Raw genomic sequence first — 15,679 nt, forward strand, 5'->3', positions numbered from 1 at the left:
TGAGATGCGGTGCTATAGGAGAATGTTAAAAATCACGTGGTTGGATAAAGTGATAAATGAAGATGTGTTGCAGCAGATTGATGAAGAAAGAAGCATTTCGAAAAAATATAGTTAAAAGAAGAGACAGACTTATAGGCCACATACTAAGGCATACCAAGAACAATTGCTAACATGTACAGGAACCAAACAGCAACAGTAATAATTGAAGAACATAAGAAAGAAGCCGTAATAAGAAAGGGAGTCCGACAAGGATGTTCCCTATCTCCGTTACTTTTTAATCTTTACATGGAACTAGCAGTTAATGATGTTAAAGAACAATTTAGATTCGGAGTAACAGTACAAGGTGAAAAGATAAAGATGCTACGATTTGCTGATGATATAGTAATTCTAGCCGAGAGTAAAAAGGATTTAGAAGAAACAATGAACGGCATAGATGAAGTCCTACGCAAGAACTATCGCATGAAAATAAACAAGAACAAAACAAAAGTAATGAAATGTAGTAGAAATAACAAAGATGGACCACTGAATGTGAAAATAGGAGAAAAGATTATGGAGGTAGAAGAAGTTTGTTATTTGGGAAGTAGAATTACTAAAGAATAACTAATTACTAAAGTAGAATTACTAGTAGATGGACGAAGCAGGAGCGATATAAAATGCCGAATAGCACAAGCTAAACGAGCCTTCAGTAAGAAATATAATTAGTTTACATCAAAAATTAATTTAAATTTCAGAAAAAGATTTTTGAAAGTATATGTTAGGAGTGTCGCTTTATATGGAAGTGAAACTTGGACAATTGGAGTGTCTGAGAAGAAAAGATTAGAAGCTTTTGAAATGCGGTGCTATAGGAGAATGTTAAAAATCAGATGGGTGGATAAAGTGACAAATGAAGAGGTATTGCGGCAAATAGATGAAGAAAGAAGCATTTGGAAAAATATAGTTAAAAGAAGAGACAGACTTACAGGCCACATACTAAGGCATCCTGGAATAGTCGCTTTAATATTGGAAGGACAAGTAGAAGGAAACAATTGTGTAGGCAGGCCACGTTTGGAATATGTAAAACAAATTGTTAGGGATGTAGGATGGAGAGGGTTTCATTAAAATGAAATGACTAGCACTAGATAGGGAATCTTGGAGAGCTGCATCAAACCAGTCAAATGACAGAAGACAAAAAAAAAAAACACACATGGTAAATGACTGTCATACTAAAAAATTGTAATTTTCATCATCACTTATCAACATGTATTTTGATTTCATGAGATGGACTGTACCATGTGCACTATAATAATAATCAATAAAAAAAGTTAAAAAACAAAAAGTTACTAGATTAAATATTTGTGGTTTCAAAGCCTTCTTAAAGAAAAGTTTCACCAAATGTTCCATAAAATGTGTTCTAATTGCAAGAAACTCTTTAGATATTTCTGTCTGAGTGTTAAGAGTTTCTGCACATTATGTATGCACATTTTGAGTCGTGTTACTACTCATAAAGATAAAAATATTTGGTTAGCAGTTTCATCCAAAGAGATACCTCTGTAACTTTAACAAAGTTTTATTACATAATTTTAAATAAATCTTTTTTTTTTGGGGGGGGGGCGAAAAACATTTCTGTGTTATCATCACCCAGAAAATAAAAATATGAAAATAAAAATAAAATATAAAATCTAATAAGACAACAATAAAATAAAAACTTAAAGTAAAAATTTAAAAACAAAATTAAAATTAAAATACTAAAAAAAAGACAAAATAAAAAACTTAAAAGTAAAATATTAAATACAAACATATACAACTACTGTACAAAAAATAAAATTTTAAGAACACTATTAAAAAGTATGTAAAATACTAATATATTTATTGGATTATTCTACTGATTCATAGCTTAGTAATTTATATACATATTTGACTTTTAAGTGTATTATTTCGGCTTTTCATAGTGTAAATAATTTACATTAATTTTAGAAATAACTACTCTCTAATCATTTTACTTTCAGTAATTATTACGAAGTACAGAGTAAAATAAATCTGATAAAAAACACATTGTAGTGAAAAAGACCCTGCAAAATCTTGAATTTGAAAATACATTACTGTAATTAGAAGCTATGACCTTATAAAAAAATATAACAATCTTACAAATTATTTCATACTCATTCATTGTTTTAAAAACAAACTAGGGCAGTTTCATTACCTGGAATTATCTACATAATAAGTTCTAACAAAATAAAAAAATAAAAAATATTAATTTGTACCTCAGATTCAGAATCAGATGTATGTTGTGTATTATGCGGTCTTTGAAATGTGGATGGTACATCTGATGCTGATTGATCATAATTACTAGTGCTAGTAGAAGTTTGTCTTAACTGTGTATCACTCCTAGAATAAAAAAAAAAAATTACTACAAATTCAATAATTATATAAATGAAGGAAAGGTACTTGGATATGCAAAAATTCACATGTTGGCCATTAAATGAACACTCATTCAATGGTTTGGTTGCAAATGTTCGTTCACACGAGTCACATTTTCGTCGTTTGAGGAAGTTGAAGGTCATCCAGTGCGGGCTTTGTCACTGACGTCTTCACAGCCTTCCAAAAACATCTTGTGCCATCTGTAAACTCGCCTTTATGATAAACACTCATCCCCGAAGGCCTGTTGAACCATTGAAAAAGTTTCTGCTGCAGACTTGCCGAGTTTCACACATAACTTGATCGCGTATCATTGTTCAAGTGAGCGCTGCATCATGATTTGTACAAGAGATGAACAGAGGTTTACAAAATTGCCCGTCCTTCACCTCCAAGAGCTTGGAGACAACTGAGCAAGCACTGGCTTGGTAGTTGATTTACATCACCAATGATTGCGGCAGATGATAGAGGAAACTGCAACATACAGTTGCTTCACAATAAAAGTATGACATTACTTTCTGGACAGACCCTATAGGTCCGTCCATTCATTAACAACAAATACGCATCCAATGGTATCATTCTCTTTCAACCTATCAGTATATACTACTGTGTCTGGGTTTATCTTACAGAAAATATGGTGAAACATTTTTTGAAAGACGACAGGTGGTGTAGATTGTTTATTGTATATGGTAAGGTCAAAAATAAAATTTATAAGGTTGATTCTCCATGGGGATATGAACAGGGATACGGTGGAAAAATAGGTGTGTCAACATTTATAAGGTGTAGTAAACACTGGGTACCAATACCCATAGATGCTGTATAACATGGATGGTCCTCATACCTACGTGAATAAGATTAGCAAGGATTGCATTAAAATCTGGATGATTTGGATGTGCTTTAAGACGAGCAATGTAAGATGCTAAAAACTGGTCCCGTCTATCCCAAAGTGATGGCTCACTGCAGTCAACAAGTACGCTTGACAGGGCTTGATCTAAAAGCACCTGTAGTAAAGCGAAGGAAAGAATGACGTACAGCATCCAGCATTTTAAGCATGGTATGATGCGCTGAAGAGTGAGTGACATAACCACAATCTAAATGAGAATGAACTAAAGAATAATAAAAATGCAACATATATGACCGATCAGCTCCCCAATTGGTGTTGCTATGGAGTCGTAGCATATCTAAACTTTGGAACACTTTGTTTGATATGTTTGACCCACGTAAGGCAGCTAACAAAAAATAAACCTAAAAACTTGACATTAACTAATGCCATAAGCTTAATGTACTCTGCATACAGATCAATTTCAACAGTTCATTTTCAAGAATATCCAGTAGTTATAGCTAAGTACAACTTTATTTCACACACCGCCAATATCAATAATCATAATCACTGATCTATATTCCAGTCATCTAAGCTTCATGGTGTATATATTCAATATTGGGGTCATAGTTATAGCAGCTGTGGTTGAATTATAGTTTTTATTAATTATAATTAATTAATTATTATGTAAATTTATAAATATATTAGTATAATATTAATATTTTTGTAAAGTTCTTGTATTCTTTATAAACAAAATTCATATTTTTAAAATTAATATATAAAGCAAGTCCTAGTTACTTCAAATAAGTGCAGGAAGAATAAAAACAATTGGAAATTAGTGTGTAATTATAAAAATTATTACAATTCTTATAAAATTAACGACCAATTTTATTACTGTCCAAATTTTCTGAACTATATGAAAAAATAATTAAAATTTTTTTTTTGAAAAGCATAATGTAAGAAAGTTTTCAGGAAACTTTTAAGAAAAAACTGTTCACTGACATAGCTTTTCCCAGTTTTTAGAAACTCTTAAGAACTGCTTATAACTGGTTGAAGTCCTTACTAATCATAAATAGAAAGTAGAAATTTCATCTTTACTAAGAATACAAATATAGATCCTTGCTACGAAACTTAGAATGTCGAGTGTCACAGGGAAATGTCCTCGGTTTCTGGCTTTTCTTGTTTATTAATGATTTGTTTCAATATCTTGAACCATTCACTGTTATCCTCTTCACAGATGACACAACTGTATCTAAATCTGAAGGTAATAATTTTAAAAAATAGAAAATTCTACTACAACAGTTCAAAAATTATTTACTGGATGGATCTAACAATAAACACAGATAAAACCACTGCACTGTTCTCTTCATGTAGATGTAAAAAGATAGGCTGACTGTAAGGATAGAATTCCCATTAATAATAAAGGTAGTATTTTTATTACCCATAAAGTGAAATTTTTTTTTAGATAAGTCTTCGTGTGATCAAACTGATTTTGTCTGCAACAAAATCAAACTGTACTGTGTTGTCTTGAAGTGCCTTAATAAACCTATAAACTTGTCATCATTATGAAATATTTATGATGATGTATATTCTTGTCTGATATATAATATAATCTCTTATGGCTTTCTTGAAAGGTAAGAATGACTTTCTCAGATATAAATATGGGCTGTCAGATCACTTTTAGGCCCATACATATGAGATCATATAGAACAATATTTAGAAAATTAAAAATATCAACTTATCGGTTCATTTACATTTATGAATATGCTTTTCCTACTTAAAAAAAAACAAAACAAAACAAAACAAAACAAAACTGTATCCACTGCTATCAAATCAGATAACAGAGAACTGTTGCTATCGTGTAAACTAAAAACACAATATTTAAGCTTATGAAAAAGGGCCTTTTTATGGTTAATAAATAACTAAACCATTTAAAAATGCCTTCTTATTGTATTTTCTCAATATTCTGCACTAGGTGGTTTATATTAATAGAATTTAAAATATAATTTAACAGTACAGAGGAATAATATGAATCTCAAAAAGATTAATTTCAATAAAATAATTAAAAAATAAATGATCAAATCTTTCTTAAAAATCACTCATTAAAAAAAATTCTAGAATTATTATATTTCTACCTGTATGGACTGCTACCAGTTTTAGTAGTGGATCGTGAAGTCGTACTTGATGTTGATATGCCAATATGTCTACGAGCTGCTTCAAAACTAGTGATACCAACAGAGGAAACTCCAGCACCTCCACTTCGATATGCTAATGCTGATCTCTGTAATTTAATAATTAATATCAGTTACGATTACTTTTTAATACAAAGGAAGTTACAGCATAGGTAACTAAAAGTTAAATAAAGATTTCTTCGGTCAAAATTAGTTTTTTTTATCTTTTATCACATTTATCCACTTCTTAATGCTAGAATATCATGTGGTTTAGCTGTTAGCATGAAGAGTCAGTTGATCAATTGGTTAAGTAAATGCAACATTGAAAATTACATTACATACATTCAATATATTATTAAAGATTGAAAATTTAAAAAAATAAGGAATTAAAAATGAATAATGCTTCTTTTTTTAAATGAAAATTGTTCATATCGTATTTAAAAAAAAAACTTTATTTTTTCTTTTTCACCAGATAAAACTGCTTTGCTAGATCAAACATTAAAAAACCTGTTGGCAATATGATTATAATTTTACTAGTTTTGCCCTTGAGATTTTTATTTCAAATATGTGGTAAGAGTTTTTAAATATTATTGTCTTAAGTCTGCAATGTTTACAGTACAATTGTGAAAAACATAAAAATATTTACTAAAAAAATTTGGGTTCGATTTGACTCCTCTTGATGAAATAACCTTTTTTCAACTTCACAATTATGTGATATTAAAAGTATAACTGAGAAAAAAAATTCTTAATAAAAAAACTTTTTATGATCAAAACTATATTTTATTTTTAAAGTACACATTCTAAAAAAAAAAATTCCCAGTTTTTGAATCCCATTTGACCTACTTACTTCACAGCTATCTCATATAACATTTTTAATAACAGCTACAACTTGCAAAACAGATAAAGTATCAGAAATTATAAAAAATTCATAAACTTTTTTGAAATTCTTAAGTTAGATCCCATGGGAATACCTTTTTTTTAAAAAGTTCCATATTGTTTACATAATAGATACAATTAGATTTTTAGTCTCAGAAATTAAAGTTTAAAAAAAAAACTGATATTTTATACAAATGTTCCACACTCCCTCCCCTGTTTTTAGGGGCTTTTACGATTATCTATTAGGGATTATTCAACATCCCTTATCATTAAATCTGATCAACTTTAAACAATGGAACTTTAAATAACTTAATATATTTTCATCATATTTAAGTTCAATTTTCTATGACCCTAATACAAAAAGTAAAAAATTTTAAAATTGTCAAAACTATCTTCCATCTTTTTAAATTTTGATCAAAATTTAATGCTATCAATGGCCCATAAACAGAAACTTTTTGAGTCATTTTCAAAGAATTTATGTTGAGTCAATCAGGAGATAATAAAAATACAGACCAATACATGAACAACAAATTTTTAGAACTTCTGATTTAATAAATATTCTTTTTCAACAGCTACATATATGTATCTGTTGCTGTATATTATGTATATTATGCATTAACTTCTTTAAAACTACAACATACAGATCATTTCAGTACATGATGTTATCTTTGGTGGATTTGCATTATCATAAACCTGTCTATAAATTCCTTATTAATACTTTTATCTTTTTATTTGTCAATTAAAGTGCAGAGTATAAAATTTAAAACTGTTTTCTTTTACACACAAATAAACATATATTCTTTAAAGATATTATGATTATAAAAGCATTTTGATTTTAAAAGAGTGCAACATTTTTGGATTGCAAAGTATGAGGGATGTTGAATAATTAACGAGACAAACTGATGTAGAGAAACAACGGTTCATTCAATGATAATGAAACGTTTTGAGGTTCAAACTGGCAATCTTGGGAACACATTTAATCAGCTGTTTGATCATAATTAATCTAAACATAACCTCTTTTGTGATTTCAGAATGTCATGTTTGCTTGAAACATGTGCCCTGGAAGAGCAATGTTCAGTGGTAAGATTTTTCTATCAGAAGGTGTGAAACCGGCGGAAATTAAGAATATTGAAACAATATGGTGAAAAGTGTTTAAACCGCAGTAACGTGTATAAGTGGGTGGAACAATTTAATTCAGGCAGAACAATTGCCTTGAAGACTATTTGATGTTTTGCCTACCACACTGTAAAATTGCATAAATGATCCTCTATTCGTCAAGATAGGTGAGTAAAAATTTCCCAAATTTTTGTTAGTTTGTGTAATATTAGTGTTGGAACTGGGCATTCATCATCAAATTGTGCTGAATTATTGCAAAACATGTTTGAGATGGGTTTCAAGACAGTTGACTCAAGCCCATCAAGACCCAGATTTGCATTTGTTCTGAGCTCAAAGAATGGTTAAAAAGCAGTAATGACTTTCTGAACCATATAATAACCTGTAATGAAACACGGTTACACCATTTTGAGCTCAAATCCAAACAGCAAAGTCTTGTGTGGAAACATCCGAATTCGTCCACCAAAAAAGAATCTAAAACTCATACGTCAGCTGGTAAAGTGATGTTGATGGTCTTCTGGAACCCGCAAGGCCCAATTTTTAGTGACTGTTTAGAAGAACAACGTACCGTGAGCAGTGAGTACTATTCTAACATGCTCCAACAAAAAATGAGACCTGCGAAAAGGTGAAAACATCAGGGCACTCTCTCAAAAGGTGTGATTCTCTTTCATGACAACATGTGGGAGAATGGGAGAAACTCTCGAGAAGTTGGTTTGGGAGGTGCTGCCATGTCCACCTTACAGCCAAGACCTCACCCTGTCCGATCTTTATTTTGTTCGGCTCACTCAAAGACTTTTTATGTGGCAAGAAGTTTGACAACAAAGCGGTACATGAATGTGGTATAAACAGCAAGGTAAAGACTTCTATGCTGTGGGAATCAGAAAGCTCACAGAATGGTGGGACAAGTGTCTAAATGTTGCTGAGGACTATGTTGAAAAGTTTCACTGCATTGAATAAATTATTTTTTCTCTACATCAGTTTGTCTTGTTAATTATTGAACGTCCCTCATATACAGAATTAGTAATAAGTTAATAAGAGACAATATGATTGTATAAACAAACATTAGTTGTGTTACAGGTACAATAACTTATGTAGCAAGCAGCCTCATTTTCCTTAATTATAAATTATAAAGAATGGAATAAACTTTTGCATAAACAGGAACTTAAAAATTAAAAACAAAACATAACTAAGAATTATAATTAATTAATTTGATTTGATTTCAGTGCTGCATATTTTTATAACAGTTAAAGTTAAACACAAATTATTTTGACCATTATGTTTTCTTCTCAGTTTTTCAGAATGTCCACCGTTTCAATAATGCATTAATAAATACTATTTCAAGGGACTTTGAATTGTAAAACTATCAATGGTTTGGAGATCTCCATTAATAAGTTTTACTGTGTATAGTAATAAAATAAAACATGTGGATAACAGAATATACAAATATTGTATGTCATTAACCAGTATAGGAAAATCCCTCATTACTATACACATTTGGAACCAAAAGTGTGCACATCTTATAACATTTTTAAAAAATTTGAAAAGAATAACAACGTATTTCATATAACTCTAGTAACTTCTTACTTTATCTGATTATTGTCATGTGCTACACGACCTACATTATGAATCTTTAACCTCATGATGAGAATAAATATACGGTAAATAATAATAAAAGCAAGATAAATCTTACCGTAGGCTGCTGCCCAGAACCTCTTGGCGTAGTCGAACGAGGTATATCATCGTCATCATCTAATGGTGGTAATTTACGACCGAGCAATTGAAGGAAAAGGCGATATAATCCAAATCGTACACGTGAATTACCAATACAATATCCACACAACAAAAACCATGACTGTACAACAACCACACCTGACATCGTGTATGTTAATATGGGATCATGTTCTGATGCAGATATAAGACACAATAACCAACATGCTGTGACAAGTGGTAGTGATACAACATTCAGCCACAATAAGCGTCTATTAAAAAAAAAAGAAACATAAGACAAAAGAATATAAAAATAGTTAAGAGTTTTTTTAAATGCATAACTTATTTCACTACAAAAGAAAACTAGAAAATTTTGAATATATTGACAGGTGTACATTAATTTGCAATTATATAACTGTTTTCATGTAACCCTACACAATATTTTGGCTTACAAAAACAGACAGCTTTCCAAACTATGGTTAAAACCAAAGCATAAAAAAAATATTCCCACCAATTTTTTTACATAAACAATATCCCTATCCCTATATATGGATTTTTTAAAATAAAAAACCTCTTCATTTCCAATTAACATTGACATAAATATGTGGTTAAATCATTTTCCTTCTGAATTATTAATTTTGTGATTATTTTATTTCTTTAGTACTTTCATACATCTAATTTACTATTATTTTATGAATTTATAATTCAAAGCTTTAGCCAGTTTTCCTATATTAATTCACCATAAAAGCTCAGGGCTTTTTCATGGGAATATGATATAAAATACTTGCAGCAATGAAAATACAAAGCCTGACTTGGATTTCTCTTATCTAGAAGATTCTTCTAAGAACCTTCTGGATGAGAGATGAAGATGTTGCCAATCTATCATGGAGATCTATTTTTTATTTTATGATTAACTATACCCATTCAGGCAAATGTTCGGGCAGTTCTTTTTTATAAGCATAACTAGCAAATCTACCTACTCTGACATGATCTATGAGGTGCTATCCAAAACTTACCAAAATTTATACTACCCATACAAGTGCTGTACAACCAAAAGCTGCTAATACAAACATAAAAAGATCTTTGTGTCAATACGCCTAGAGCTTTGATAAAGTGGATGTGTGATACAATCACATCCACTTTATCAAACAATTATCAGCTTCAATAATTTGTTGGTGGTGGTAAGTTTTCCATTGTCAGATTTGCTTGTGATTGCAATTTTGTAATGACTTATCTTTTGATATGTATCAAGTTCTGTTTTAAATTTGGTAAAACAACTGCAGAAATGCAAAAATGTTTAGTGTAAGTGTTTGATAATGATGACACAAACATTACGACGGTTTAAATGTATTAAACATTTGTCAAAACAGATCGCATTTGAGTATTATACTAGAGAATGTCACTGCTGTTCACGTCAACAAATTTTGTCTTAAGAACAGAACATGAGAGCGGCTGAAGTAAAGTTCATGCAATTAAATGTTAATTGATGGACAGAAACAGCCAGGAATAAATGTTTAGAGTGAATTGATCCAAACTTCCTTTAAGATTCTCAGAAGTGATGAAAGTTGAGTTTATGGATTCTGAAATTAAACAGTAATCATCCTAATGGAAAAGCCCATCTTCATCTCAGGAAAAGAAACACCATTAAGTCAAGAACATCATAGCCATATTGAACTGCTTTTTTGATACTGATGGGATTATCCACAAGGAGTTTGTACCTCCTGGAGTCAGATAATTAATGGAGAATTCTATTGTGCTGTCTTAAGGCAGCTAAAGGAGGAAATGAGAAGGAAACATCTGAAGAAGTAGTACAGGAATGACTGGGTTCTTCGCCATGATACTGCTTTCAATATGTGGCAATTTTCTGGTAAAAAATAGCATAGCAGTTGTTCAAAATATACTGTATTCACTTTATTTAGACTGCATGCAATTTCATTCTCTTTCCCAAACTGAATATCAGGTTAAAGGAAAAAAGAATTGATACAATATTGAGGAAATTCAAGTGAAATCCCAGATGGTGCTGAACATACTAAAAAAACAACTTTCAGCATTCATTTTGTTTGTAGCAGAAGTGCTGGAATAGGTATCTGAGTTTCCAAGGAGAAGCTGATGTATAAATAAGGTACAGGTGTGATATACACACCATTAATGTATGCACATTCTTAATGTATTTAAACTTGTGGAAATAAAGTAAGAAACAATATAACTGTACACTTGGGGAAGTTAGAGGACTTTGCATGGATAAAGAACTTAATAATTATATTACACATATTATATGTTGTATTGCGTCATATCAATAAATTTCAATAAAAACTATCCATCATAAACACACAAATTAATAGTTATTAACTGATTTATTGATTATAAAAATTTACCAATTTACATAATAAGTTTTTTGAATCCATTGATCCATGATCAAATTAATTTAAGTCTCAGGCAATATGTAATATTTGTCATAAGTTAAAACTGATAGCTGTCAACAAACAAGTGAGTTAGAATTGGTTACTATTAAGTCAACTATCAGATATACAAGTTTAAACAATTCATCATCAACAGTTTTTATTTTTATGTTATATGCCCATAGGATCACTTTATCAGTCCTTTATCGAAGTCTCTTCAAAGGGACGTTCGGGCCTTGCGGTCCTCTCAGTACTTTTTCATACATTCTGATCTCCATGCTCTTTCTGGTGTTCAAAATTTTCATGTTGTGAGTTTCTTTACTTGAATTTCTTGTGAATGTTTTTCGATTTTTGTTTAATTTTATCTTGTATTTTGGTGTAAGATCAATTTCCTTCAGATCCTCTCTTATTTCTCTGATTCATCTGCATCTTGTCTTGGATTTTCAAGTTGAGATTTTACTGTACCAGCTGTTTCAGAAGTCTTAAATCTTGCATCCTCATGATGTGTCCAAAGAATCCTAGTCTCCTCTTATGTATGGTATCAATGACTAACTTTCTGTTCACAACTTTGTTGGGCACAATCCACCACTGCCATCACCATAATTTACCACTGCATGTCTTTCTGGTAATTATTGTTGATAAACTGGTACTTCCAATTTTTCTTTCGATTTTCTGGAGTCTGTTGGTCTTTGGTTGTTTGTTCACATAGGAGTGTTTCTGCTCCATATGTGACTTCCAGTTTTACAACTTTGTTGTAGTGTCTAATTTTTACATTTATGGATAAACATTTTTTACTGTAGGTGTACCAGGTTCATTTTTGTGCGTTAGCTAGTTTGTCTGTTCTTGTTTGGATTGAGGTTTTTTTAGTTTAGGTTGTTTGTTATTATTTCTTTGAGGTATTTAAATTGGGTTACTATTTTAAATTTATTATTGTACGTGTTCACTTTTTTTAATTGTATTGGTTTTTTGGGCATAATTTTTATCTGTTTGAATGATATTTTGAGGGCAATTTTATTTGCAATATTTTGAATTTTTAATATCGGTGTTTTCACTTTGTTGATGTCATTTGCTAGCAGTGCCCAGTCATTAGTGAAACAAAGGCAGTTTTTATTTTTTATTTTTTGGCCTATTTTTATTTTTGGAATGCATTTACTAAGCCTCTGAATTTCACTTTTCACTTAGTATTTGTGAGGGTCAGTTTTATCATGTTTGTTAATTTGGGATGTAGTATGAGAAGTCTTAGAATTTTTAGTAGAGATTCTTTGTGGATGTATGCTTTCTTGAAGTCTAAAAACGTTATCACCATGTCTCTGCTTCTTTTTCTGTTGTAATCCATTATTAGCTTGGGACTGATGATCTGGTCTGGACAGCTCCTCCAGGGTCTGAAACCTCCCTGGTATTCTCCTAGTTCTTTCTCAAGTTATGAATTGATATTGATGAGGATGATTCTTGAAAGAATTTTGTATGTCATGTTATTTAATTTTGTATGTTAGGAGTGAGATTCTCCTTACTAACGGAAGGTGTGTACATTGTAACCATTCTAAATTTTGTTGGTTACGAACGATATATATATTATGTCATAAAGAAAAAAGTTTCAATATTTTAAAAAGTAGTTAATATTCATTTGGCTTAGCTGATATTAAAAACAGAAAATAGGCAATAGTATTATATTATTTATAGTTAAATAAACGTAATTAGTTTGATAAGAAATTGTATTACATAACTTTGTTTTTTGATGTATGACATGGTCTGGATAGCCAGACGGTGATGTCATCGTGGACTGGTGTGAGCATATACATTCTCAGAAAAAAGTGTGTACGTGCTAAAATACGAACGGGCGTCTGGCGGGGGAAGCCAGACTGACATTCTTTGTTTCGGGGCTAGTGTGAATTTAGCAGTCGTGGAGTGGAGACGTGTTTTGAGTTGGCTCGCACGGAAGTGGTGAGATGAGATGTTCTTTGTTCGATGAGACAGGACAGTGAGACTGGGTAAATAGGTGTATTCGATGCGAGGTCATCATTATTTTTATATGTGCAGGAAAGTATCCTTATGTACATCAAGAGAAAAATTAATGATATGATTCAAAATATATGATTCCATATAATTCTTATATAAATAATATAATGTTAAAAAAAATTATTATCTTCTTGTATTGTTAATGTTAATTACGTTATTTTATATTTTTTAAATATGACAGACCAGTAGTGTGGAAATGTGTTTTCTATGATTCCATATATATGATTCAAAAATATATGACTCCATATAATTCTGATATAAATAATATGTTTAACTAATGTTAAAAAAATTATTTTCTTGTATTGTTAATGTTAATTATTTTTTATTTTTAATAATATACATGTAATCAGACTACATAACCCTAGTACATTTTTTTGTTGTTCCCCCCTTAATTTGAATTGTTTTGTGATTGAGCTTTTATTTTATATTGATTCTACAATGAGCTTTTCAAATTAAATTTTCTTTTTTTTTAATTTGGAAGTAAGCTCACAACATCACACCTGTACTGGAGGAGTGATCTTACTAACTAGTAAGGTCTGTTTTGTCCACGTTTTTGTGTAGTGGGTGGATGAAGGCTGTCATTCAGTGTTCTACTATGACATCATCAGAAAATGGCCTGCCCAAAAGAGAACAAATGAAAATGGACTTCATTTTTTGTTATGGGTCATTCTTCATTAGTAGAATTGTGGAAGTTTGAATTTTTGGAATTGTTTTTTGAAGGTTTTGTGGTAGTCTCTACTACCACATGACTACTATGTTTTGTTGAATTCTTCTTCATCTATAGGTTTCAGTGGCTTTATGATTTTTATCTTTTTATTTTCCTTAGGGTTTGGGTGGTCTTTTTTCTTTGTTTTACTAGATTTTGGAAGGATGTTTCTAATTTTTGGGATTGGTGTAATAATCATGCTTGATTTCTCTTCTTCCCTGTTTCGTCACATTCACTGTTCCACCAGTGATGCTTTTTATGAGTTTTATTGTCCAATTCTTCTGCAATTTGTTTAACGTTGTTGACTAAGTCTTTGAGTTTATCCGTGATTGTTATTTTTTTGGTTGCTCTTTGATAATTTTCATTCTTTATTAGTTGGTAAAATTTATTCTTATTTTAGTTTTAGGGGCTTGGTTTTGTCACTTCCTTTGGGTAATGAATTAAATTTTAATTTTGACTATGTAGTGATCTGAACTGTGTCTATTCCTTGGAGGACTTTACGTTGTAGATATCTTTTTGTTGATGTTTGTCTATGAAGTCATGAACTAGCTGCCATTCTCCTTTATTCTAGTTGGGGTGTTTCCAGGTTTTGAGTTTTTGAGGTTTTCTCTTAAAATATGGGAATTTCAAGATTAGGTTGTGATTTCTACAGAGATTGATGGGTCTATCCATTTTCATTTGTTCTCTTTTAGGCGGGCCATTTTCTGATGATGTCATGGTATCTTCTTTCTCTACCTAGTTGAGTGTTGAAGTCTCTGATTAGTTGTTTAATGTGATTTTTAGGGATGTAATTTATGGTCTGGTCGAATATGTCCATGAACTTTTCTGTTTCTTTACGGTCTTTTGGAGATTTGTTTTTATTATTAGTGGGGACATGGGCATTTATTATGGTATAGATTTTATTAGATGCTTTTAGGAAAACTGTTGAGATTCTTGGTAATTGAGACTTGAATTCATGTATAGAGTTTATTATTTTGATGATCATAAAGCCTATTCCAAACTGTGGAACACTTCCACTTTTCATCACTCTCTTCCCAGGTACATCTTTGCAGGGCCTATATCCTTGAGATTCCATGGCATTCTGGTCAGTGTTTTTTATTTTCTGCAGTCCCATGATGAAAACTTTGTGTTGGTCATTAGGTCGGTTATTTTTGGTTTATCAGTCTGCATGAGGGTGTTTACATTATGTATGTAAATGATTTGCTTCAGTCTGATTTTAGATTATGTATTGTTCTTGTTCATGTGTGTGGTGTTAGAGCATTCTAATGCTTCCGATCGCATGTTATCCTCTAAGTGGCAGCCCACCATATCCAAGTGCTGCTTTCTCTAAACTCTGGTGTAGCTCAGTTCAGTCGATGAAGTATCCCTTAAGACTTTTCATGATTGCCTGTCAAGGAGTCACCTGTGGTGTGACTAGGTCCTGAGTTTCACCTCTAGATGTGGCCTAGTGTGGTGATAGTGGGATGTGACAACAGATGAA

At 31.2% G+C, this 15,679-nt stretch overlaps 1 protein-coding gene across 1 annotated transcript in view; it reads right to left on the minus strand.

The window, feature by feature from the left end:
* Nucleotides 1–15,679, minus strand: part of stan (Protocadherin-like wing polarity protein stan) — a 155,420-nt gene that overhangs the window by 16,397 nt on the left and 123,344 nt on the right. The window contains exons 45-47 of the mRNA XM_075380015.1: nt 9,062–9,350; nt 5,347–5,492; nt 2,241–2,364 (exon numbers count right to left, since the gene is read on the minus strand). Of these exons, the coding sequence (XP_075236130.1) occupies nt 2,241–2,364; nt 5,347–5,492; nt 9,062–9,350 (559 nt within the window). The remainder of the gene's footprint in view (nt 1–2,240; nt 2,365–5,346; nt 5,493–9,061; nt 9,351–15,679) is intronic.

Source organism: Lycorma delicatula, chromosome 12, assembly GCF_047948215.1.
Source record: "Lycorma delicatula isolate Av1 chromosome 12, ASM4794821v1, whole genome shotgun sequence".
NCBI classification, from domain to species: Eukaryota; Metazoa; Arthropoda; class Insecta; order Hemiptera; family Fulgoridae; genus Lycorma; species Lycorma delicatula.